Source organism: Chlamydotis macqueenii, chromosome 6 (assembly GCF_036417535.1).
Source record: "Chlamydotis macqueenii isolate bChlMac1 chromosome 6, bChlMac1.mat, whole genome shotgun sequence".
Taxonomy (NCBI): domain Eukaryota; kingdom Metazoa; phylum Chordata; class Aves; order Otidiformes; family Otididae; genus Chlamydotis; species Chlamydotis macqueenii.
In genome coordinates, this window is record NC_141561.1 from 23,789,454 (window position 1) to 23,814,496 (window position 25,043).

Genomic DNA, 25,043 nt, shown 5'->3' on the forward strand with positions numbered 1-25,043 from the left:
CCTGTTGCCGAGGACAACATTTAGAATTTTAAAATGTATAACCGCTGGTTTAAAAGTAACTTTTTTTTTTCTGTCTGTTTGTCCTGACAAATAAGCCACTTATAAGGAAAAAAAAAAAAAAAAAAAAAAATCGGAAATGTCTGAAAGCCTTTGTTAAGTTCATTTAGGCTGTTCCACCACTGAAAAAAACCAGTCTGACTTTAACTTCAGAATAATTAGCATGTACTATCTTCATTCAAGAACTTTAAAATTTATAATGCAATCAGTCATCCATTGGTGATTACTTGCGATCCTAGACAAACAAAATTTAGTTACAACTGACCAAGAATATGCCATGAGTTCAGAGGTGGAAATACAGTAAAAGTATTTTGAATTTAAGCTAAAATTAAAACAAAAAATGTCTATTCTTATGTATCTACGACATGATTTAAAGAATAATAATTAGCAAGTCATTCTTCTAATGTCACCATAGTAAGTAAAAAACACCACAAAATTTAAGAGACAAGTCATATCAACAAATAATTAAAACTACTTAAACACAGTTTAATTTAGTTACAGATCCTGTTAGGCATACCCTCTATTAGTGTGTGTTTTTACTGAATGCTTATTACATAATTTAACCATTAAAGAATCATCAGTTGAAAAATATTTAGATTATATATCACATCCAAATAAAAGTCACTTATGGATAATAATACTGGCTTCAAATTCTCATAAAAGCTAATTACATATGCAAATACTGCCTAAGCACACATTGCAGACAACTACAGTGAAGAAAATGTTTCATATTGTCTTAACATAAGTCTATGCATTATGTACAGAAAATACATAAAATGGATGCCCATTCCAGCAGAAAAGTGAATAAACTAGTTATAAAAGAATATACTAACCAGCCACAATGACACTATCATTACGAGCCGGACCAAATTTCAGTGTCATCTCATGTTTATGTTTATGGACAGCCAAATGATCCTCATTGGTAAAACGCTGTAGCAGAAAGTTTTAAGAAATAGTTGTAATTTTGAATGCGAACAAAGCAAATGCAGTTCTACAGAAAGTAATTTTTACAACATTTAAAACTCTCATTACCACATCAACAGAAAACCCTCTTAGGCAGATACACATTATTCCTTGGTCAAGAATACCAAGCAGAAATATTATAGAACTCAAATGCTGTTCACAGTAACTAAATAATATTGATATTAGGGAAATGGGAGTGTAAGTACCTGCATTCACCCAAAGTCCAAGATAAAATTTCAGAGTGCTGCAGACTTCATAAACCATTAGCAAACAGCCATTTACTACGCTAATGGATCTTAACAATGTTTAGTAATTGATTACCAATACTTGATTTCTGTATTGTGTGTATTATCACAATAGTGAGAACAGATCTGTGATCACAAACACAGACTTCACCTTTATTTAACAGCATGAAAACAAAATGAAGTATAGCTTCCGCCCCTGACCATTTACTCTACAAAATAAGAGGCAGATAGAACGGAACAATGGAACAATGTGACCTCAGACAACTGAAATGTGTGAACAAACTAAACTTATCAGCATTTTAAATCTCTCAAATTTTCAGCACTATGCTAGTTTCAAGTATATTTTCCGCAAAATTTGCAGAATTTACATTCTATTAAAAAAGCAGTAAGCAGAAAAACTAGGTGCTGTAAAACAGATATTATTATTTTTACTAACTTTAAGTTTGCTATGTATCTGTAATTGTGGGTAAAGTTACGTGTTTCAATTGAGATAATCTAAGAAAACGTTTCCCAAGATGCAGGTTTCCTAAAAAGAACACATTTTACAAAACATTCAAATTCTTACTTTTTTTTGTGAACTTTTGAGTCACAAATTATGTTTCTGAATATTCCTCAACAATACAAGTCACTCCACATATATCTTGTAACAGATACACACCAAGTGTCATCTCTCAGAAAACAATACAGAAAGCCTAGCTGACCTCAGAGTACATTCATCCAGAATATTTCTGTGAGAAAGGACATGTACGTGTGGAGCTAAGAAGCAAATTAAAGATGCAGGATCACTGAAGACAGGGTGATACAGGCCAGGCACTTTTTTTGTTAGAACTCTGTTGCCAAGGTTTCCAAATACCCAGCTCTCCATATGTGCCTTATGTCTAGATACAGCCTAAGTCAGAAACCTTGGTGTTCTATCACACTAAGACACTTAAGTACATCTTTTTGTCCCCACTGTGTGATGGACAAGCTCCTTCGGAGGAACAGGATCTCCACATCCCGACTCCATCTCTCTATTCTATAGTATGAGCTGGCATCTGGAGAAGCCTTGCGCATTCTCAGGGATATGAACTTCTCTGTTCTCTTTCACTGGAATCAAGGTTTGCTGTAGCATCATGATGTGTCTTCTGAGAGATTTAGTTGCCAAAACACTTCTGACAGAGCTTATATCAAAATGAGATTCAAACAGGATAGGAGCAAACATGCTGCTTAGAAGAAGGTAATCCCCTTGTGTTACTGCTGATGTCTCTGAACATATTAGACACAATAAGAAATCTTAGTCCTTTCCTGCTTTAAATAAAGAAGGCTCAATTATCGTAACATTAATGTTGTCATTCATCATAAAAGCTAAGTTTTCAGAATAAAAATGAAAATATTTTGAACTTAAAAATAAAAAACCCAAATGCATTAATATAATGAAAAAAATCAGCTTGTTTAAGAAACTAATTCCATATAAAGGATGCAGGTATGTCAATCTCATGCAGCAGATAATGCAAATTCATTTATTTTAGGTTACTAAAAGTGTTAAGACAGTTTCATTTTAAGCAATCATCTACTAAAACACTCAGTAATATTTTTACTGTTCTGCTCACATTCAGCTCTTCATCTACTAATGCTATTTAAGACAATACATTAAAACTACAATAGGAATTGAAATACATTGTGTGGCATGCACACTGTTAGCATATTCCTATATACAAAATATACATAAACAAAAATTATGCCATTAAATATTGCAGTTACCAGAGTTGTGAAGATTAATGATAAGCAAGCTTCACAATAAGCTCCCCACTAACATTGAAATAGCTGAAAAATACAGGTTACCCAATACAAATTAGGATGTTCCTTGATCTTTTTTTTTAAACGAAAGCAAATAAAGCAGGGTTAACAAATGAAATTGTTTTCAGCACAGAAAGGGTAACTTAATTATTTTTTTTTCTTCTATGGATGCTAAAAATTCTTGCTGTCATCTGCTTTTCAGCAAAACGTAGATACTTTCTACCAATTATCACAAATCTCCTTTTTTTTTGATCCCTAGAAATATCTTTCACTGTTTTACTTTTATTCAATCAATGTTAATAACTTGAATCAGACCGTTACCTGGCCACATCCAGGGGCAGTGCATAAAAAGGGTTTGTCATCACTCATATTCCACAGGTCGTTGTGCTACCTGTATTAAAAAGAGAATGGAATAACTCTTACAAATATTGCAACAAATTATCAATACATCAGCATCCACAAGATATTTTAATATCCCATGAGCAAGAATTTCTGCCTTCTGGCTACATTAAGAAGCTAGATACCCGGGATTCAAACAGAGTCTGGATTCCAAGCTCTGTGAGGAAGGTACACAAAACCCCATAGGGGCATAGTAGGTTTTGAACATACATCTCAATCAGAAAGTCAAGTATTCATATGTAACATGACTAATTGCAAAAAGTATCTGAACCAACAGTAAGATAACTTGTTACTGAAATAAAAATACATTGTAGCGATGATCCAATTTCCACAACTAAAAAAATAACAAAGCAGCAGACAACGTCAAGTAGTGAAGGATACAGTGCCAATAGATGAGAAAAAGTGGTTGATTCCTTAGTCTTTTTATAAATTTTAAAGCTCACCTTTAAAGACAAGTCAGCAGATAGCCCTTTATGTAAACTGTTACAAATTTAACTACAAAAACACATACTTTGGTAATGTTTGAGCTATACAACTAAATTACCAATAGGCTAAAAAATATTTAAGAAAGAAGTAATAGATATTAATTCTATTTTGTGCTATCTCGCATACTCACCACACATACTAATACACATACCTGGCAGATTTCACATATAAACCTGTTTCATATGGCAAACTATCATATCCTCCTTTTCATGGCAATGAACTGTAACTGAAAGAAGATATTAATTACTATGCATGTTAAACACGTAATAATACATGATTTTGCAAAGATAAATGATGTAATGGCCACTATTCACCCAGGAAACACAACAGGTTTTCAAACAAACAGTTTACTCCAATACATTCTCTCATTACTTATGCCCTCTCTCTGACAGAGAGACATGCTTCTACTCTCTCATCCCGCAAGCACAGAACAAACGTCGCAAGGTAGCATCACTCTGCTTCAGCAAGGGAAAGAGGGACAGAGACGGGAGTAAGCCAACCTGTGCCGAACAATGCATAAGACTAGTTTGTGGATGCTGTGACATCAATGACAAAAATAATAAAGTTCTGGTACAACGAACATATAAAATCAAGATATTGTTGTCACATCACTAAACCCAGTAGTGAGTAACTAATCTCAACACTAAAGTTACCTCATTTGAAGGTCAAGTAACAGGGTGGGGAGGAGCGGGGGGGAAGGATGAATGTATCAAAGTAGCTAATTAGCCAGGAGATGACAAGCATTCTCAACCCTTCTGCGGCTTTGTCCTGGAGGAAACACATTAATCTTTAAATATGAGTATTTGTACGGAGATCTAACAATGTTAGTTCTGAATACTGCTTAGCTTGATGAAGCAAAGAAAGATGAATATAGACGTGATTAAAGATCATGAAAAGTTGCAAGGCTCCTGAAACCATCCTGAGAATGTAGATTTCTGGTACACTATAGACACAAGACAGATCAAGTAAGTGTAAGCAAATAATTTAAGACTTAATACCTCAGAGATCTGTAAGGAACAAGTTAGCAGATCCTTTTCCCTTTGCCTGTACAGTAAAAAAACACTGTATAGACTTTTTTGGATACTACTTCAAGGAGAAGAGACCCCAGTGTCCTTGGTCACAGGCATCAAATAGCAAAGAAGGAAAGCATGGAACTGAGGAGATTCCAAAGGGTCATTTCTAAATATATATATTCAACAGAATAAGGAAACTGACCTGAGATCGTAAGCCAAGAAGAGATGAATGCCTGCCAGAAACTTTAGTCTTTGGCACTAACAACTCAAGGAAACATTTATGTCCCAAAGAAAGGATGCCAAAGCAAATCAGGGATGGAGATTGTTCCGCTGTTCTTTCCTAAGAGTTCGTAACCTGTCTCAAGTTTCTCAATAGATGAAATATTTCTCAAACTGTTCAAACTATGAACTTGGTACTGTCACCAATAAAGAGTATTAACAAGGTTATGGGCAAGTCTGAATATCCATGACTAAGGCTTCAACGTAAAAAATAAGGCCCTTATCAATGCAGCTTTAGGATTACATTCTTATATTATCTAGAACTTCAATAGACACTTAAAAGCTATCCCATGAGCTTATTATCCTTGTTCAGCTATGCAACAGTCAATTTTTTTAAAAAGGCAAGTTCAAAACTAACGAAGTCAGTCTCCTTTAGATCTCAAAAGGAATTGGCTTGGTTAAATCTTGATGATGGGACACCATATAGTTATATATGGCTACAACATGCACATCTGTATATATACTATAAACAGAAGAGTTATATTTGTATCACAAATGTCTGAAGGTGTCAGAAACAATTCTAGGGCGTGGGTTTTATCCATACGATGAAGACTTTGATTAACAAAAGTGCATGCGGGGCACTTTTTCCACTCTGTTACTATAGCTTGTTGTCAGTCTTTGACAAGTGCATAGTATCAGCCACAAAATCCACTCCATCCATACTGCTAGTATTTATCTTAGGTCATAAGCTGTAAAAACTAATTTTTCAAGTCTACTCCTTTTCTCTTTTAAAGGAATAATACCAAAACATGTATTTGCATAGGAAGCTATTATCTAGTTACATGTTTTGGTCTGTGAATCCTGAGAATTTTGAATGCCTGATTTATAGACTAAAAATCAGTCCTTGCAAAAGAGAAAGAAGTAGTGTCCTCCTGGCAAACTTACTGGAAAAACGTTGGAGATAAATTCATTTCCTGATCTTTGTAATATATTCAACTGCAGGCCATAAGGAATTTTGTGAGGTAATGCCTTGAGGAAAAAAAAAGTATCCCGAAGCATTGAAATTTATGCACTTAAAAGAGAAAAGTTCACTCATGCATTCCAGCAAGACCTTGGGCATTGTAAATCTAAACAGAAACTGGATCTGATGGGATGGGAAAACAAAGGGCTCACATTTGTTAGTGTAACCAAATTAGTAAGGATTGTATTTACCTATTACAAAGACAAATGCAAAGCTTGCACATAGAATGAAATAACTCCACGCAATGGTGCAGGCTGAGGGCCAACTGGCTGTCAAGCAGCTTTGGGGCAGAATCTGTAACTCCTTGTGGACAGCAAACTGAACACAATTCAGCACCACGTTGCTTCCAGCATCGAAAGCTAACATTCTACTGGGCTCAATTAGCAAGAGCACAGCAACCACATTAAGAGAAGTGATTATTTTCCTTTATCTGGCACTCATGAGGCCACAGATGGAGTGCTGTGTCCAGTTCTGAGCCCCTCAAAACAGATGACATACTGGAGAGAAACCAGCAGGAGCCCCACCAAAACAGTTAGGCTGGACTATTACATACAAGAGGAATATCAGGAAGTAAAGTTTGTTCAGCATCAAGAAGGAAGGCTAAGGAAGGATCTACTTGCTGTTTTACAGCACCTAATATATTGCTACAGAGAAGACAGATCCAGACTCTGGGTAGTGTAAAACAAAAGGATGAAATCCAACATTCAAAAGTCACACTGAGAAAGTTAAGAACAAGTATAAGGCGGGGCGGGGAGGGGTGCGAAATTAAAAAAAAAGAAAAAAACAACAAAAACCTGTCACAGAGTGAGGGCAGCTGAACACTGGAACAGGTTGCCCAGGGAGGCCATGGAATCTCCATCCTTGGAGATACTAAAAATTTGAGTGGATGAAATTCTGAGCAATCTAAAGTAACTTTGAAAGTTGAAGTACACCATAAAGACATCATAGCTAGAAACCAAGGTGAACGACAGCAAAAGACAATTCAAACTTGGGTAATGTTCTGACAGCTTTAGAAGACTTTGAGGGGTTAACTTTACAGCCCACCAACTAAAACTGTTGCTGCTAGGGAGAACAAACAAAGTCCATTCTTTGCCTCTTCTTTTCCTTCTGTATTGCTTGTAGCCTGATGGGAATAACAAGACTAACACAAAGAAGGCATATTTTTAGAAGAGAAGTTTGCGATTGCCACTCTTGATTCCAAAAGGCTATTGGAGATTGACTGCTCTAAGAGAGAGTATCACAGTAAGAAAGGAGAATTTAGAAAATATTCTTCCCCTGAAAACCAGAGTAACTTAAATGCCATCTGGACAAAAATGTTACTCACCCAACCAAATGCGGAATAAAATACGTAAACTGCTAATCCAGATGAATTATAGCCACCTTGGATTGTTACCCAAGCAATAGCAAACACTTTGTCCCATAGAAAAAGATGGTTCCTGGAGCAATCCAATCTGAAAGTGACACTCCAGCCTTAACTCATCTCTTCAGATAAACTGACTAGGTCAGTGAAATTATTCTTACTACAGTCCACTGAACTGCAACTTTCTTCTCTAAGACTTTCAATCCTAAATTTCTTTCAGTAGCATAAAGGAACTCACACACGGAATCCTTTTGAACAACACTGAGAAACAGGATCAGAGTTGAACATGGGAAAACCATGAAATAATCTCAGCAGTATAATAAACTTTCGTATTTAAATCAGGAAGTACTCTCACTTTTTTGGTGTTCGTTTGCTCCATATTTAACGCAAAGGTAAAATACTTTCACATGACTCCTATTTAAAATGTCATAAGCCTCTTTTATCACTTTTTGAAAGCAAATGATACAATAAAATACCTAAATAAGTACATATACATATTTAAAAATGCATATAATACAGAGACTTAAAAATAGGTTTGCAAGCAATTTGCTAGTATTTAGGACAGTGTGCTTATTTGAAAAATAAAGATGTTTCTATGAAATGTCACACTAACATTTATCTAAATGTGCTACAAAAATTTATCTAAATGTGCTACAAAAATTTATCTAAATGTGCTACAAAAATTTATCTAAATGTGCTACAAAAATAGCTTCAACAATCATTTATATATTTTTGTAAGATTTTAATTAAACATCTTAGGTATACTTTCTGGAAACTATTACTACATACTCTGATGCTAGCTTTTAAAATACCTTCCTGTAGACAATTTTTAAAGGAATAGAATCATACACTGATTTAAGCAATGTCTTGTTCACTTATTTTAGTGGCAAAGGTTCTTCTGTTTCCTCTTAATTCCCTACATACAAGAGCATGGAAAACAAAACTGACACGTCATTTCAATTTTTTTTTCTATTAAATATTTAAGTATCTGTTTAAAATGTATAATTTCTCCAAATTTGCTGAGAAAAAAAAGAATTCTTCACACACACCTAGTGAAGTTTCATCAGACTTGTAGCTAAAGCTTCTGAACACTTCACGTGTACAAAGCATGCTGTATACCAAAAGACCTCTCTGCACTAACCTGCCCATGGGCTGCGCAGTCTTACCTTGTAATCACTTACTCTAAGCACTGTAGCAATACAGAAACTGCCCTCCTGAACACAAAACAGATGGACAACTATAAAAATACAAAAAACCCAACCAATCAACAACAACAAAAAAACAACCAACAACCCTTAAAACTTTTCAATTTCAGTCTTCCTCTACTGGCCAGCAAACAATAAGAGATGCACATTCTCACAAGTGTGTCACCCCCCAAAACTGGACAGTCCATAGAGGACAACCTGACACTCTGCCAGCTACAGCAGCAGCTGATTTATCTACTACTGCTTATATGTAATGCAAACCCAGTTCTGCAGCTGGACTGATCACTCGCATGTGGCTCCAACTCAAGAAACATCTGTACATTCTGGTTTGAACAAATGAGAAAGTTGGACAAAAATTGTATTAGGCCATTGAAAAATCAGAATTATAGCAGTCTATCAGCATCAAGTCTCCCCTGGGTCTGTACACTACAAAAATACTTAAACAGTATCAGTGATGTATTTTCCTACGGATGTTTGCATTTCCTCAAGACTGATCATGTCTATTCAACATTTCCTTTTATTCTCTACATTTGATGCAGGATTGTGCCCCTTTTCAAGACAAAATACAAACTCCTACTGTATACAGAATTATTAACTCTTAGTAAGCTTTTCTGCAGGTCTCATCATAGTGTGTAATCCGTTTAGGTAGCATAAAAGTTTTAAGATTCTACTTTAAAGCTTCATTTTACAATAGGAAGCAAGCAAAAAAAAAAGGGAAAGGTCAAAAGTTTTCAAAGTCTTTTCAATTTTAAGAGTTCTACGTGAGGTGCACACTTTTTCAAAGTAAAGTCAAGTGGACTGAATATATTTGCCACAGTAAAGAATAACATTTTCTTAACAGTTACCTGAAGAGCTGAATGTAAGGTTTTGCTTGGCTCCATACAAGAATTTGAATAGATAAGCTTCTTTAGATGAGGAAAAGTAGCTAATTTTGTTTTTCAAATTTAAATACTTCAAAATTAAAAGAGATGGCTTTCTCATGCAACCAACCAAATAAATATGAATCAAAATGAACAAGGCACCTTTTACACTTTCAATACTTGCATACAGCATTGCACAGTATAAATTTTAATCAACTCCCACATTTGAGTCTATCTTTATTTCCACAATTTTCTGTGGAGGCAGACTCGCAAGTTTTGCTTTAATTAAAAATCAGAAATTAGTATGTAGAACACACCACTTGCTAAGAAGTATCATGAATAAATAAAATGGAAATTTGTGTTTTAAAGGAAAAAAATCATTGCTCCACTTACCTGGAGGGAGCGGAACAGCTATTTTTTCAGTTTCCTATAAAACAAAAGAAGAAAGGTGAAGCAAAAGTGGTGTAATTAATATCTGACAATTAAAGTCCACTTTCAAAAGTGTTCTGACTGACTGTATTTGTGTAAAGCCATAGAATTTAGCATTCCTAAAAAATAAAACTGAACAATTAAGAGAGTGGAGGAGAATGTTTTTACTTTTAAATCTTTCTTCCTTACAAAGAAAGTGGTGTCATGAGAGAGTAGCTCAGTAGATTCTGTAAGAAAACTATAAGCCATAGTCCAGAATATTTAAAGGTTGTAAATCTCAAAACTGGCAAACAGGAAAATGGGAGCTCCTTCCTCACATTTCACTGCTTAGTAGAGTAGTTGTGCTATTTCCTAGAAGACACATGACCTGTTTCAGAGAGTTCTGGGCAAGAATAAGGAAGAATGTAATGCCTGTAGCATAATCCTCAGATTTTTTTCTTTATAAAAGTCAAATGTTGGGCACTTTTTGCAGATGTTATTAGTTAACTGCTTGTAACTGATGTCTAAAGTGAATTCCATACCTTCCTTGGTTTGTCTAAGATACTACAAATAAAGGGTAGAGCATCTGGACAAAAAGAAAAAGATGTGAGAAGTGAGAACGACTGACTTAACAAGTTCAAATAAGAACAAGATAGCCAGCTGGACAGACAGTCACATGTACAGAAACAAAGCAATTAAGTTACTTCAATTTTGCTGAAAGAGCAGGCTTTTCCCCCCATGAAGGTACATTTCTGGTAAATGGAGAGCACTAATGGAATAAAGAAAAGTCCTTAGGCCTAACACTTCCTGTTGGCTAAATATGGCAGCTTCCAAGTCAACCCTCTCGCTTAAGTATTTTTCAGAGGTGCCTCGATCTTTCTTTGACTTACTGGAAGTCCATGCTGTGTGAATACAGCTCTTGTAAATAAGTGAAAAGCCAAGGAGCCTCAGAGAAGAAGTATACAGGGGTTAATATTCCACTGATCTTTTCACAATTTGCTTAGAGAGACATTAGGACTTACCTTCCTCAGCTCATTTATCTAGGTTTGAGCCTCTTAACATTGCCCATCAACGTAACAAGCATTAGAAATCCAATCTCCTTTTACTACATTACTTTCAACAAATAATTAAAAAAAAGCTTAACAAAAAGTTACTTCACTTTTACATTTTTCAGATTGCATCCCTCAAGTATAAAATTGAGCACAATAACTAAGAATTTATTTTAAAAAAAAATCTTTAAATATATCATAAATATCCCACTACAGGACTCCCATTGCTCATTAAAACAGAATGATCTTTTTTTTTTTCCTGTAAACAATAATACAAACGACCACTGGCATTTACCTAGAAAGGGAAACAGACTATGTTGTTTGGAACAACTTACTGAAGAGAAGCTCTTATCTGAACTGAACCTAATGGAAAAGTTCTCATGCTGAGCTCCTGCTAAGTGAAAATGACAGAGAACAAGGTCGGAAACAGTATTGCATAAACTTGGAAAAAATATTTATTGCATAATTATTAAATATTGACTCATATTTCTATCACTAACTATATCCAATGCCTCCTTAGAGTGCACATTACTGATTTGAAACAAATGTAGTTAAGTTATGCAGGAGGACAATGACAACTTAAAATCTATTCATTATTCCAAAAAAGAAGTTAACAGTATTGAATCGTATTTGCTCCTCTGAAAACTATTAATGCATTATTTTTATATAGAAATTCAAGATTATTTTAGGAAATCATAACAGATGTTGAGATTAGAAATAACATAAACTTTTAAAGTCAGTAAAACTTCCTGGAGCTAAAAATGCTCATTTATGAGTTTAAACTAATTAATAGTGGAAGAAAAAATACAGCTGATGATAGAAAAAGAATTTTAGGCCCTAGATATACCCAAAATTTAATTAAACAAGATTCAAAAGAATAATGTATGTCAGGCTGCTCAACACTTTATCACAAAACAGAAGAAGTATGATAACCAGAATTATTTATAAAATTAAGTATGATCAAATTTAAGACCCGAAAGCACCTTCTGTTAGACGCTGCATAGTCTAGAAGTTTCTGGAAAAAGACATAGCAAACATGTTCATATTTCTAGTATTCAAATCAGGATAGAAAAATCAACTACATGGTAAAGAAGATCAAGGGCTCAACTAGCTGATTAAGTATTAGCATGCAATATCAGTATTAAAACACAAACTCATAATGCATTTTTTAAAAAGCTGCTTCACTCCATGTACACATTAAAGTTTTTTTTTATTATTTCACATATCTTTTGATGTATTAAACAAGAAGCAGTCCCCGACAAAGTTATTGCTTTGTTTTTCACTAAGACATCTTTCCCATTTTGATTCTAGAATGCAGAATTATAAACATTAAGATAATTCAAGTGAATGTCTAACTTGACTATAGATTCTCCCTCTGAAATTATCTCTGCAACTGGAAAGCCATTAACAGACAGTAACTTAAGTTTCAGCAGAAGGATGAAGAAATCACATCTGGTACACTTATGGAAGACCGGGACCACAAGGAAGGCTCCTCCAAATCCTAACAGGTAGTGCTGGACCTAACAGTACTACGACCTTAACGTCAGGAACATTTGTTTTTATTAATTCTGCCTAGCTTTACACTTTGCAAGAGCTTGGGACATGGCATTCACTGCCATGGGTACAATATGACAACAAAACAAAAATATTATTTTAAAAGGTGGAAAAGGAAATACACTTTGGCCATATTCAGGGTCACTATTTGGAGATTAGTGGATAATTCAGAATTTCCAGCTTTATTAGAATGTCCCATTCTAGTGCAAGGTAACAGGTGACACTATCACTATTTGAAGATAAACATCTCCGGGAGAAAGCAATGTAATGAAAAGCAAATGAGTGACACAGAGTGCACAGAAAGGACATGGAAACATACTCATGGATCTCACTCCAAGAATACGGATGCAAAAAGATCGTAGAGTGAATAAGACTGCAGGACCAATATGGCAGCACACATATCCCCTAGCTCCAAACATCAAGTTTCATTGTGGCATAAAACATTTGTGCCTAAAACATCATGCAGCCATCACTGCTTGAGGGTCTGTGATATGTTTTTTTTTTTCCACGTGAAAGCTTCAGAGACCTTTTATTAAGGCAACTCGAGAGGTATAACACACAATAACAAGCAAAGCTAACTGGTGCAGAAGGACCACATCCATGGCCAGACCCCAGGCAGGCCAGCACCTCTTTCTGGTGCCGAAAGGCTGTTCTTACTCTCCCCCGTGCCCCCCTCTCGGCACTCTCTGCACCAGCCCCGGCTACGGGCCGAGATCCCCCTTCAGAGCAGAAGATGGATGCAGGGAGAGGCCTCCCTGGAGCAGAGCTGAGCTGGGGTGGAAAGGCCAGGCCAGGCCTGGCTGCCCCCTTCCTCCCGCCCTCCCCGCTGCCTTTCACCCCCCGCCCCTGCCGCGGGCCGGGCCCGGAGCAGGTACCGGCGATGCCTCCGCGGGGCAGCCGGCTTCCGGATGCGGGGCGCGGGGAGCTGCAGCCCCCTTCGCCCACCCGCCTACCCACCCCGCTCCGCTCGCTCGGGGCGCCCGCCAGGACCCCTACCTCCGGGCGGGCACCGGTCTCCGCGGCGCCGGCCGGGCCGTCCCGCCCCGCCCCGCCCCGGCTCTAGGGGCGGCGGGAGCCGCAGGCCGCGGTGGGGGAGGGGGCTGCCGTGGAGAGGAGCGGCGGCGCCATGTTACTGCCTCCCGGGTATCCCCCGCCTACTGCCGAGCGGGGCCGCGCCCTCCCCTCCGCCCCCGGTGCGCGCGGTCGCCTGCCCGGACGCCGCAGCGCGGAGGGAGGAAGAGGAGGGGGAGGAGGAGCCGCCGCCGGGCCGGGCCAGGCCGCGCTGGTGTTTACAAACTCACCCGGGAACGCGGGCCGAACCGCACATTAAAGGCCGGGTCCCCCACAGGCTTCCGTCACTTCTCGCGATAGCTCAGCTGACATCTCCGTGGGCAGCGGGGAGGCGCGGGTCACGTGGCGGGGAGGGGCGGGACGGGGGACGGCGAGCGCCGCTGGTTGGGCGCCGTCGGCGGGGCGGCTGGGGACGGTGTGGCCGGAAGCGCCGAGTGCCTGGGTGCGGCCGGGGGGAGGGGGCTGAAGCTAAGCAGGCGCTGCTCGGTCCGCCCGCGGATGGGCGACCGAGGCGCTGCCTTCCCGTGTGACCAGCGAACGGGGCTAACGGCGGCTCGCGCGTCGGCAAACGCACGGGCTCTGCTCCTCGCTGCCACTACCGAACCTCTGCGGCCAGCGAGGAGCGCGTCAGTCCCGTTACACGGCTCCCCGCTGTTCAGAGCGGGAACACTCCCCTGCCCGGAACCCCGAGCAGATGTGGCTGGCTGAAGACTTCACTGGCCACATCTGGGCAACACATCTGCCGCGAGGGCCAAGCTGAACTGTGCCCGTGCGCGGGCCGGCACGGCGGGCAAAGCTGCTGTTGATGGAGGGTTTGTGCAGCCATGGCGGATGGGGAGCCCAGAGGAGGAGGCGCTGGTTCCGCAGGACGGCGGGCAGCAGCTGCTCGGGGAAGGCAGCAGAAAGCGGGTAGAGACTAAACCGCTGCAAGGCTTCGCTCAGTGACAGCGCTTCATGCGCTCGTCACACCAAACTTTTGGAATAACCGGCCCTCCAAACCCCTGTACTGGCTATATTCCTGTGGCTTCCCCATCTCTCTACGCACCACAGCGCGCACAGCAGGAGCTAGGTGGGCACCTGAAGCCATGGTTCTGCTGAAGATTCACCTTATTTAACATAGTATCAAAAATGTTGCAGCACCGCACAATGAAGGGAAGCACCTAAATTTTACACAAAGGAACGAGAAGCATTTTGGATGAATTAAGAAAACATCATAATCATCTATGGCAAGCCAGTTTAGCTAGTATGTGCTCTGAATCACAGATGAAATTTTAATTCTGTGGCTGTGTATCATTTGGAAATGTCTTGTTCTGAGCCCAAGACTGATCTGAGAGTATGAGACTGTGAGTAACAAAAAAAAAATATTTCTAAAAATGCAGTAGTAGTTCCAGTAAATTACATTTTGTCTGATTTTCCCTGAACTTGCAAAAGACAATATGGTAGGTTTCATTTCTTGTAAATTTTTTTTAGTGGGCACTGTACAGCACCTTTGCCAAGTACTTTGAGATAAGGGGGGATTAAAAGCAACGGCATAAAAGTACGCTGTTTACTCAAAGGTGGAATTATTCTTTACTGTAAGCATGTTGCAAAGGGCTCAAATGTGAGTGCAAAAAGGGAGGAATAGACATCTTGTTCCTTTCTTCACAGAGCAACTAAGAGCTGTATTGGAAACAAGTATTTTTCAGTGGTTTTGCTCTACCATGACATGTTAGCATCAGTCCTGAACCTGAGCAGAAAACTGAACTGCAAGTTACTCGCCTTTCTTCAGTCTGAAATTGGTGCTAAAAATATAAGCAGAGAGAAAGCAGGAAAAGGAAAAAAAAAAAAGCAGGATGAAAAGGATGAATCACTTTTACCTGCAGCAATAACTTAAGAGTGTAATTTGTAACATAAACATTTCCTTCATCAGGATAACATTCTCATGCACATCACTGTCAGACGTGGAATGACACCTGATCTATTGGCACAGCAGGCAGAACAGTTATTCAGAGATGATGTGATCTCTGCTTCAGCTGGCTTCATCTTCAACACTGAAACATGAACACAACCTTTGGATCTGGAGAACCTACAATATGAATTGTCATGAGTCATGACTTAGACCATGACCTCTAAGGTCAGCATGGTCCAAGCAGAAGAAACTGAGAAAGGCTTAAAGGAAGTGAAGCCTACAGGATCAACTCATAGAACTGTTTATCTGATTTCTCTGACCTATGGAAAAGATTTCTTGATATAAACTCTTATTGAGAAGATAAAGAGTCCTTGATCTGCTGCTGCCTAATCACCGCAAAAAGGCTGGGGTCGGTTTTTTCATTTTGTTTTGTTTTTTTTTTTGTTTGTTTGGGGTTTTTTTTGTTGTTGTTGTTTTTTTTTTAAAAAAAAACATTTAATCTTTTACACATTTATAATTGTCTCTTTTGTGAGCATTTTAGAAAAACTGAGAGTATTTTTTTGTCTTTGTAAGACCACTCAAACTGACCAAACTGTTAAAAGTGCTCACGTAACCACTGAAACAAAACTGTTTTTCAAGAACGGGGAAAATAGAGGAATAGAGCAAGGGAGTCAATGTTCCCTGTGATCATTCAGATGTGAAAATCTGCCCATCACTCATTGACTCTAAGCCCCTTATTGTCTATAAGGAGGATAATCCTCTGTGTGAAGGTTTGCTGCCATGTTTTGGAAGTCCTTGATTAGTCTTTATCCATAAGACTGAGATATGATTCTTTCAAGACTGGCATAACCAACTCGTCATTTTGCTTGGGTTTTGCTCATGTTCACCACTCCAAGAGCGAGTTAAAAAGAAACAAGCTTGGGGAGATGTTACTACTGAAATAGACAGGCTTCACATCCATATGCAGGGTCACCTGAGATGTCTGCTGCCTTTCAGACAAGGCTGATCATAGGGAAAAGAATACATGTTGAGAGGGTGAACCACATGGGAAAAGATGGGATGTAAATCCACAAATCATTATTCAAACCTGATTCAAGTAACTCATGGTGACTCGGGTGGCTTTCTTACTGAGGTTATGGAGGAATAGCTTAGCCAGATCTTCTTTCTACACCAAACACACAATCACAACTGAACAGAACCATTTTATATGCAAACAATAGGTAAATACAATTAACAGAGCTGGAGCTAGACTTGACCAAGACAGGTTTGAATATCCTTGTTCAGCCAAATCTCAGTGATCTGGAAATCTGAAGCCTGAATTACACTAGTCCACTAGACTAGTCCACCATATTAGTAAGTATGGACTGCCACCTCAGATGCCTGCAGAGATCTCTACAGTACCTAAAGAACAGAATTAAGTTCTTCACCTACCAGGACAGAAATACACAGATGAGCTCTAGCCTAGAATTCTAGTAATCATTATCTACTTTTCATCCAGGGCAAGCACGGTGTATATCAGCTCTGTAACAGAATGGCTTACGAGAATGGATAACAGCAAGTTCATAAAATAAACACTGAGGGAGCACAGACCACATGGAGGACAGCTGCAACATGCTTTACCTCTTACCCTTCTCTCACCCTTCCAAAAGCCCACTTCCAGACCTAGTCACATAAGGCACTTCTAACTCTCTGCTAGAGCTAAATGTTTAAAGATTCCGCATATTCTACACTCCTATACCTCACATACATAATAGGACACAAGAGGAAATGGCCTCAAGTTGTGGCAGGGGAGGTTTAGATTGGGTATTAAGAAACACTTCTTTACTGAGTGATCAGGCACTGGAAAAGGCTGCTGAAGGAAATGGTGGAGTCACCATCCCTCTAAGTGTTCAAAAAACATTTAGATGTGGCATTTCAGGACGTGGTTTAGAGTACATGGTGGTGTTAGGTTGATGGATGGACTTGATCTTAGAGGTCTTTTCCAACCTTAAAGATTCTGATACTCTCTGATTCTGATACTATCACTGTCTGTGAATTGCTGTATTGTATTGTATTTAGCTCCTTCTATCAAGAGATGCCAGAACATCTTATGTGCCAGCTAGCCTGAGAAAAAACAAGTTGTGCACAGAAACAGCCCTGGCTAAGTTTGAAATACAAGTGAAGAAACAAGGCCAGCAGTATAGCCTTTCGCATTTAATCTGTGTATCCTTTGATCTTTCAAAGATATACCACATTAATTTTAACAAGCAAGCAACATGCCCATATACATTAATAAATAAAATGTCTGACTTGAAGTCATTGTTTGAAGGGTCCTATGTGGTATGTCACTACCAGGAGAAATCCATGGTGACTGAATGACAAGATGCTGTCTTCCAGATAACCTACTGAGAAACATAATAAATGCAGGCAACAGGTTGACAGTTAAAGTTGTTATCTTTAATGAAATGACTTTGGAAATAGCATCAATTTCCATGACACCAACATTCTGGGAGTCCCATAAAATGCAGTTACATTCCAATGCCAGTATTACAGGCAGATCTCCTTTCACATGGCAAATAGGATCAAGAAAGCAACCATCAGACAGAAGAGACCCATAGCTTCAGACAGGGCGAATCCGAGGATAGCATATGAGAACAGCTGCTGCTTCAGAGAAGGATTTCTAAAAGAAAGCGAAGGTGTAAGACCTTTTTATCTTTACAATTAAGAAGTTTTTCATACATCTTAATGTATCTGACAGATTCAGAACCTTATAATTCCTTGCCACAGATTCCGTAAAAGGAAAAGCCAGTAAATCCAAGCAGAAGTAATTTTTAGCAAGGATTTAACTGGAGACAAACAAGTTGGCTATTAAGACTAGATTCAAATTATGCAGATTTCATATGGCTTTTCCAAATGAACACAGTTTTTGTGACTACATTCATATATGCTTTCAAATTTGACTTCTCTGCATCCTCCCATGCAGGAACTATCAGCACTATGCTTTATGAATTTATTTCACATCTGTGACATTAGAACTATATTCCAAGGAAGTTTGTGTCTAACATTTTAAGTAACTCTCAAATGAATACAGGAACTGAAACCACCTAGAGCAAAAAAAAAAAAAAAAAAGAGAAATACACTGCAGTTTGTTGCAAAAAAGCAATGAATTATCCCTCCAAGAAGCGTGTGGGGGAGGGGAGAAAAAAAAAAAAAAAAGAGAACGTTCAACATAATACTATGAAGTAATGTTCTACAACCTCTTATTGACATGTTCATGCCAAATTCAAAAAAAAAGGAGACATTAGTTTTGTACTGAAAACACTTGTTTCTTCAAGTGTAAAGTGAACTTGTCTTCAGTAAAGCTGACAAAAACTTTATTAAGAAGTAAGACTTAATGGTTGAAAGAGTAACGAAAAACATGAAACATTCAGTCAAGCTTTTTTATGCCTGTATGAGTTCTGCTCTTCCCTGATACCTTGTGAGCTATTCCTACAACAGGAACACTGTAAACTTATCTGGGCAAAGTTCATCCCTACTATAAAATCCCCACTCTCACTCCCTTCAGATTTCTAGAAGGAATGATTACTCATTCAATAAAGTAATTACATATTGTGAGATGCAAAGCTGAATGTGTTAGAAACCTGAATTAAGCATCCATTTCTAAACAACAATCCTGACTACAAAGTCTAAAGCATACAAACTCACATTACTGATGACCAGTTTTCATACAGTTTCTCTTTCGGACTTCTCTCCTCACCTGGGAAAAGATCCAGGCTAGATTTTTAATTCAGTTCTGGAACTGAATACTGTAGCATTGGACTTCAGTGATCGAAACACTGACCAAGTCTAATGATCTCACTTCTCTGGTGTCTCTTCTCCAGGGAGAGTGTACAGAGTTCTGAATTGAACAATAGAGCCATCCTGATGAATATATTACCATTTCATATGATTCTATTTAGGTATGTTTATCATTAATAGTAATTATTAACATTATTACAGTGCCATCATCCTTACTACAACTTAGCTTATCTGGGGATGCTTTCTCAAGATACACTTGCATGCAATTCAAGAGTTTTAAAAGAGAGATTGATTACCTGGCATAACCAATGATTAGACTACCGAAGACTGTTCCAATACCAGCACCAGAACCAGCCACACCTACTGTGGCAGCACCAGCACCAATAAATTTGGCAGCAGTGTCAATGTCCCTGCTGATAGCACTAGTTTGAAATTCTCTAAGTGCTAGTCGGGAGACAGTATTTTGGGCCCCATTAAGTGTTGAGTTGCCCTAAGAAAAACAAAACATGAAAAAGCATTATGTTCAGACACAGACCATTTTTTAAGACCACTCTGACAGTGTTATTCTGCAGTTTTTGAAGTAAAATTAGATCCAATGTCTAGTTCCCTTTCCAAGTGATGAGACTATAACTAAGAGTTAAAAACTTCAGAATGTTACCTGTTCCACCTGAAAGCAATTAACTTTAAACATGAGAGAATTTTCAGGGGAAATAGCAAGACAGCAACATGTATTATTAGGTGTTTGACTTAAAGCAAGTTTCACACTATAGGTATCTGAGTTAGTACAAGTGAACTCTAGGTTGAGGACATTTAGGCTCACCAGGTAATTTAGGAAGATACAGAATTTTGTTTATAAGGTACCTCTCCATTCTTGACCTCTGGCCTAGACAACACAGATGCCGAAATTGGTCTGTACGAGACTCTTGATCCAACACGGATCTGCAAGAGGAGTAAAAAAGCTATAAAAAAAAAGAAACATTTGATCATAGCTGTTCCCCTACAATAGTCTAAGATTATAAGACTATTGTCTACTAAGCCATTTGTCTTACTTGAAAGACAGCAATCTTTGCATAGCTTAATATACAATAAACGATACAGAAGCAAACACTGCTATGCAATTTGATAGCAGTTTTCAGGAAATGTTATTGAGAACAGCTACTTCATTCAATGAACCTGCACATATGTTATACTGACTGAAAACGGAGCAAAACAGTGACAAAAAAGCCAGACAGACCAGCCAGCAGCAATATACATTTTGAAATGAAAAAAATAAAAGTCATCAAAATGAATTCCGAAGTTGTTAAATGCACAGACATAACCTAGGCTTCTAAATCTAGCAAGACATAAATGAATGAATCCTTTTTCACAAGCGGCCTGCATGTGTCCTTGGGCTTCCAGCAGTCTAAGGTCATATCGGCTCTTGCACAAAGCTCTTCCTGCAGGGGAAACCTGTGCCTGCGGCATGCCAAATGAGACGTTTTGCAAGCTACAGAGGACATTTTCAAGCAGGCTAGTCCCTTGTCTCTGCAAGGGCAAAAAAAATCACGGTCTTGTGCAGGGCAAGCAACAGGCTGGAGTTTGACCTACAGCAAGCTGCAGAGCGCACCAGGCCCAAGAGCTTTTTGCTGCGTTGCCCTTTCCCTTCACCGCTCGTGTGGGAAGGCCCCTTACCTTGGCAAAGGGCCCTGGCCCACGCCAAGGAGGCGGGAAGGAGAACCTAGCCCTGCCGCAGCTCGCTCCCCCTCCTCACTCTTCCCGCTCAGGCGGGCGGCCCTCCGTACGCGCTCGTCCCAGGGACCTGCCGTGGGGTCCAGAGGCCCACTCGACCTGCGGGCGCCCCGCGACCGCCGCAGCCCCCGCTGCAGCCCAGGACGCGACCGACGAGGAGGCCCAGGCACCCCCCGCGGGCCCGGGCGCCCCCACTCACCAGGGCGGGCGAGGTGGCGAGCTTGGCGCAAGCAAACATCTTTAACGGGCGGCGTTCGGGGGCCACAAATCGGTGTCTCTGCGGAGAGAAGGAGAGAGTGAAGGGGCCGCGGTGGCGGCGATGGGGACGGATGGCGCGGGGCCGCCACTCACCCGCTGCGGCTGCCGCACCTCAGAGCCGAGGGGCTGGGGCGTCTCTGCGCAGGCGCGGCGAGGCCGGCGGCGAGCGCCCGGATGCAGCGCGGCGGAAGGGGGTGGGGCGCGGCGCCAAGGTCACTTTGTACCGACTCTATTGGCAGCGGCGGGGGGCGCACAGCGCGCGGCGCCGCGCCCCGCCCCGCGTCGGCGCAGCTGCGGTGAGGCAGCGAGGGGGTGTGGCGAGCGGTGCGCGCGCTGGCGCTGACGTGGTGGCGCTAGGAGGGAGCGTGGCGGGCAGGCGCCCCGAGGACGTGCGGAAGGGGAGCGGGGCAGCGATTCGCGGGGTGGGGAAAGGCCGTTACGGGGGGAGCTTGAAGGAGCCGGGGCGTGTGCTCCGCGCAGGGGACGGAGGGATGACGGCACCGCAGCGCGTCGTTGGCGGGGAGGCCTCCCCAGCCCGGTGCAGAAGGGCAGAGGAGACCCCCCTGTCCGGGAACGTCGGTGCCGGACGGGAACTGCTGCTTCTGTCGAGGTGCGGGGCGTTCACACACTGCCCAAATGTCCCCGAAACGCCGCAGCTCCCGGCGGGGCGAGATTCACGGACAGAAAAAAAAAAAAGGGAGCCTGCGAGAATAGCTGAAGCGTTCAAGAAGTCTCGACTGTTTGAACTAAACGTCATTTGCATGATGAGCAGGTTCACGGCCAAGTAATGAAAAAAGTCTTTTTCAGTCAAGCTGAATCAGGGCGAGATTATCATCACAGAACTGAGCATGTGTTCCCGAGATTCCCGCTTTAGTCACCTACATGTTTTTTTGATGTTTTTCACTTGATACGGGGGATCATTATTTTATTGGTCATTTACCACTGTTGGTAGTATTAGTGCCAACTAGGAAAAGTGCTGAAAAACACGTATTTTGGGTAAAACCCTGGGAAACATATTTAAGTTGTTGCAAAATTTGTCTTTGATACACTCTGTGCCATAAAAATACATTTAAAATCTAAAATAGTCTGTGTGCTACAAACTGTCCCTGAAGGGACGAGTAAGAAGATATGTGCGTTATATTTAGGGATGGGAAGATCGCGCAGTCTCCAGGAGTTAGCTGCTGGCCGCCTGCAAACTTACACGGACTATTGATGTTGCTGTCACTGATTAAACCACAGGTGCCACACAGCTGAGACATGCTCCAGATCAGCAACTTGAACACCCACCAACAAACATGGTCGATAGGCAGTTTCAACAGCTGCATACTAATGTTAACGATAATGTTGCTTTTATAACCTACAGTGTAGTGTCTTCTGATCCTTAGGTACAGTGGCGTTGTACTCAGTTGTAGGTCTGAAGGTGAGAGACAGCAGTATGGTTTGAATTTCCCAGCGTTCTGCTCCCTGCCTCAATCCCAACAGCAAGCTTGGATCGGTTCCGGTGTGCGCCCAGAGTCTTAGCAATAGACCAGTAAAAAGGGAGTCTATAAAGGGCAGCAAAAGAGGTTATAAGTTGATGGCTTTTTTCTTTTTTTTCTTTTCACATCTTACACCACTTGTTTGGGAACTGAGGTGAACAGGCAGATCCACAGTGCCTGCTGAGTGGTTCTTCTGTAGACAAACACTAAGTAAGAAATAAATGTCAGTGTCAAAACCCTTTAATGGTTAGGCAGAACTTTTCACTTAGGAAAAATTTTCGATCTACATGCTACTGTGGTAACAAATATTTCCAGCACCATGAATAGAACCATAAAGCACATGTGGATGCTGTACTGGTGGGATGACCTAAATGTAACTTGTTGTTGTACACTAACATATACAAAGTGTGCTATTTATGAAGTAGCCTACTTCCCTTAGGAAGTGTATCAGCGAGCAGGCCTCTTGCAACAAAGAAATGTGCTTGTTCATGGAAGGAAGCACAGTTAGAGACCTGTTTTCTTGGGAACTTAGTCGTGTGGACCTTCAGGTATGAAACATCTCACAGCTCTCGTGAACAGAGAAGGAAGTGAACATTACACTTGCGTATGTGCACAGCGCAAAGCCACACGGCTTCAAAAAGGTGTTAAATGGAAACCCTCTTCTTTCATAAGAAAGTGCCCTCTTTTGTCATGATTCTCACCCTGAAATGTTTTACAAAAAATGCATTCACAAGCTGTTTGATCTGAACAGTGTCAAAACCACCATTAAACACTGTTGCTTTTAAGGCATGACAGCTGATACTGTATTTTACGTACAACTCAGCTATTGCATTGAGGAGTTAGAAGAGCAGTTACTGATCTCTGGGGACCATGTTCAGTTTAGTTCAAGCAGTTCTTCATAAAAAAAAGACTTCTGTTAATCTCATACCGTTTCATGTCTGGTTGACCTGCTGCTAGGTTCCCAAGGAAGTGCATCAGTGCACTGAAAAGCAGTGTAGTTTCTAATTGCTCACCACATTTCTGAATGTCTATTCTACTTGGAGTTTTATCTGAAACTTCCAAAAATCTCTTAGAAGAGGTTCCCAGTTTTCCAGCTGTCTCTCCCAGGCAGGACCAATTTTGCATGTGGGCAGTAGCGAAGGTTGCCAGAGCCGGTTTCCTCGCTGTTTTGTCTCTGGCAAAGAAGATACAGTGCAGCTGTTTGAGCAATACATGGTGCTTAAAGAGCTGCTCCACTTCTCTCCCACAGCTGCCTGCTGCTGAGCTAGGTTTATATCTGGGCAGTAAGAACAGCAAGTAACCACTAGCTGTGGTTCACTAGTGTGGCCTTTTCCTTTCCCAGGAAGAGAAAGATATCCCAGATTTCCTGAGCCTTCCGAAGACTTCCCCTGAAACCATAAAGATTCTCCCACTCATTTAATACTTATTTTTAGAGAAGCAACAATCTGTTTCATCATTTCCCAGGCACACCATGTAATGGATCAGTCCTACAGTGACATGTCGTTTCACTTTGCAACCCTGAAATGAATTGTTATCTACACATGTCAGCCTGTGATTATTACAACACATGAGTATCAGCACAACAGGCGTTGCGTACAAATGGCTTTTTCCCAGTGATGACTTAAAGAGGTCTACCAAGCCCTATATCTGTTCAGTTTGCCATCCAGAAAGCAGCAATAAGGAAACTGGGTGCAGTACCTGTAAACTGGCATGTCTGCCCAGTAGATGCTGGTTGGTTTTCCTCCAGGTACAGATGAATTTTGGCAACTGCAGATTGCTGCAATTGAACAAGTGAAATCCTGTACAATGCTGCAGAAACAAATATATCCAGAGTGCTTTGCACTAAAGAGTCAGTCAGAATTCAACATTTATTATTAATAACTTACAAAAGATGAATGTCTGTTCTATATTTACTGAGGGAGAAATCTTGCCTAGTCAGGAGAAATCCTATTGTCTAAGCCTAAATAAAAAGTTCACCTTTTAGATCAAAACTTATTCCTTCAGGTTAAATTTTATCTCCCAGCAGAGCATTATTACCTCAAAGCATGTCACACACTCACACTAGTCTTTTTTTAAAAAATCTGTTTTGAAGAGGAGATGTGTCTGGAAAACCAATATATTCCAATAACCCTTAAATGTTGGAAGAGCCCCAAAGGATCAAATTGGATCAAAGGCCTCCTGAGATTGTCCTGATGTTTGTGAAATGTTTTAAATCATAAAGTGGTGTT

General features: G+C 40.4%; 2 protein-coding genes across 7 annotated transcripts in view; both read right to left on the reverse strand.

The window, feature by feature from the left end:
* Positions 1-13,981, reverse strand: part of ATF2 (activating transcription factor 2) — a 47,032-nt gene extending 33,051 nt beyond the window's left edge. Inside the window, exons 1-6 of one of the 5 annotated variants that reach the window (XM_086750599.1) lie at positions 13,917-13,971; positions 9,998-10,031; positions 4,580-4,694; positions 4,078-4,152; positions 3,363-3,432; positions 891-987 (exon numbers count right to left, since the gene is read on the reverse strand). In XM_086750599.1, the coding sequence (XP_086606725.1) occupies positions 891-987; positions 3,363-3,410 (145 nt within the window). In that variant the 5' untranslated portion in view covers positions 3,411-3,432; positions 4,078-4,152; positions 4,580-4,694; positions 9,998-10,031; positions 13,917-13,971. Of the gene's footprint in view, positions 1-890; positions 988-3,362; positions 3,433-4,077; positions 4,153-4,579; positions 4,695-9,997; positions 10,032-13,916 lie in introns of all 5 variants that reach the window. The other 4 variants (XM_086750602.1, XM_086750598.1, XM_086750601.1 and 1 more) reach the window with 4 other exon arrangements.
* A 3,773-nt stretch (positions 13,982-17,754) lies between these two features.
* ATP5MC3 (ATP synthase membrane subunit c locus 3) lies at positions 17,755-21,562 on the reverse strand. 2 transcript variants are annotated; one of them, XM_086751496.1, is made up of 5 exons: positions 21,431-21,562; positions 21,279-21,356; positions 20,213-20,290; positions 19,648-19,841; positions 17,755-17,955 (listed from the first exon to the last, which is right to left on the reverse strand). In XM_086751496.1, the coding sequence occupies exons 2-5, from the start codon at positions 21,315-21,317 to the stop codon at positions 17,814-17,816; spliced, it is 453 nt and encodes a 150-aa protein (XP_086607622.1). In that variant the 5' UTR covers positions 21,318-21,356; positions 21,431-21,562; the 3' UTR covers positions 17,755-17,813. The 2 variants fall into 2 exon arrangements, with proteins under 2 accessions (XP_086607622.1, XP_086607623.1); XM_086751497.1 differs by lacking the exon at positions 17,755-17,955 and adding an exon at positions 17,989-18,233 and having other exon boundaries at positions 21,431-21,542.
* Between the last annotated feature and the right edge of the window lie 3,481 nt (positions 21,563-25,043).

Coding starts and splice junctions, on each gene's coding strand:
- ATP5MC3 (XM_086751496.1), bottom strand. CDS start 21,317: ATGTTTGCTTGCGCCAAGCTCGCCACCTCGCCCGCCCTG. Junction 20,291..21,278: donor TCGCCACCTCGCCCGCCCTG/GTGAGTGGGGGC, acceptor CTCCTCTTGCAG/ATCCGTGTTGGATCAAGAGT. Junction 17,956..19,647: donor CTAATCATTGGTTATGCCAG/GTAATCAATCTC, acceptor GTTTCTCAGTAG/GTTATCTGGAAGACAGCATC.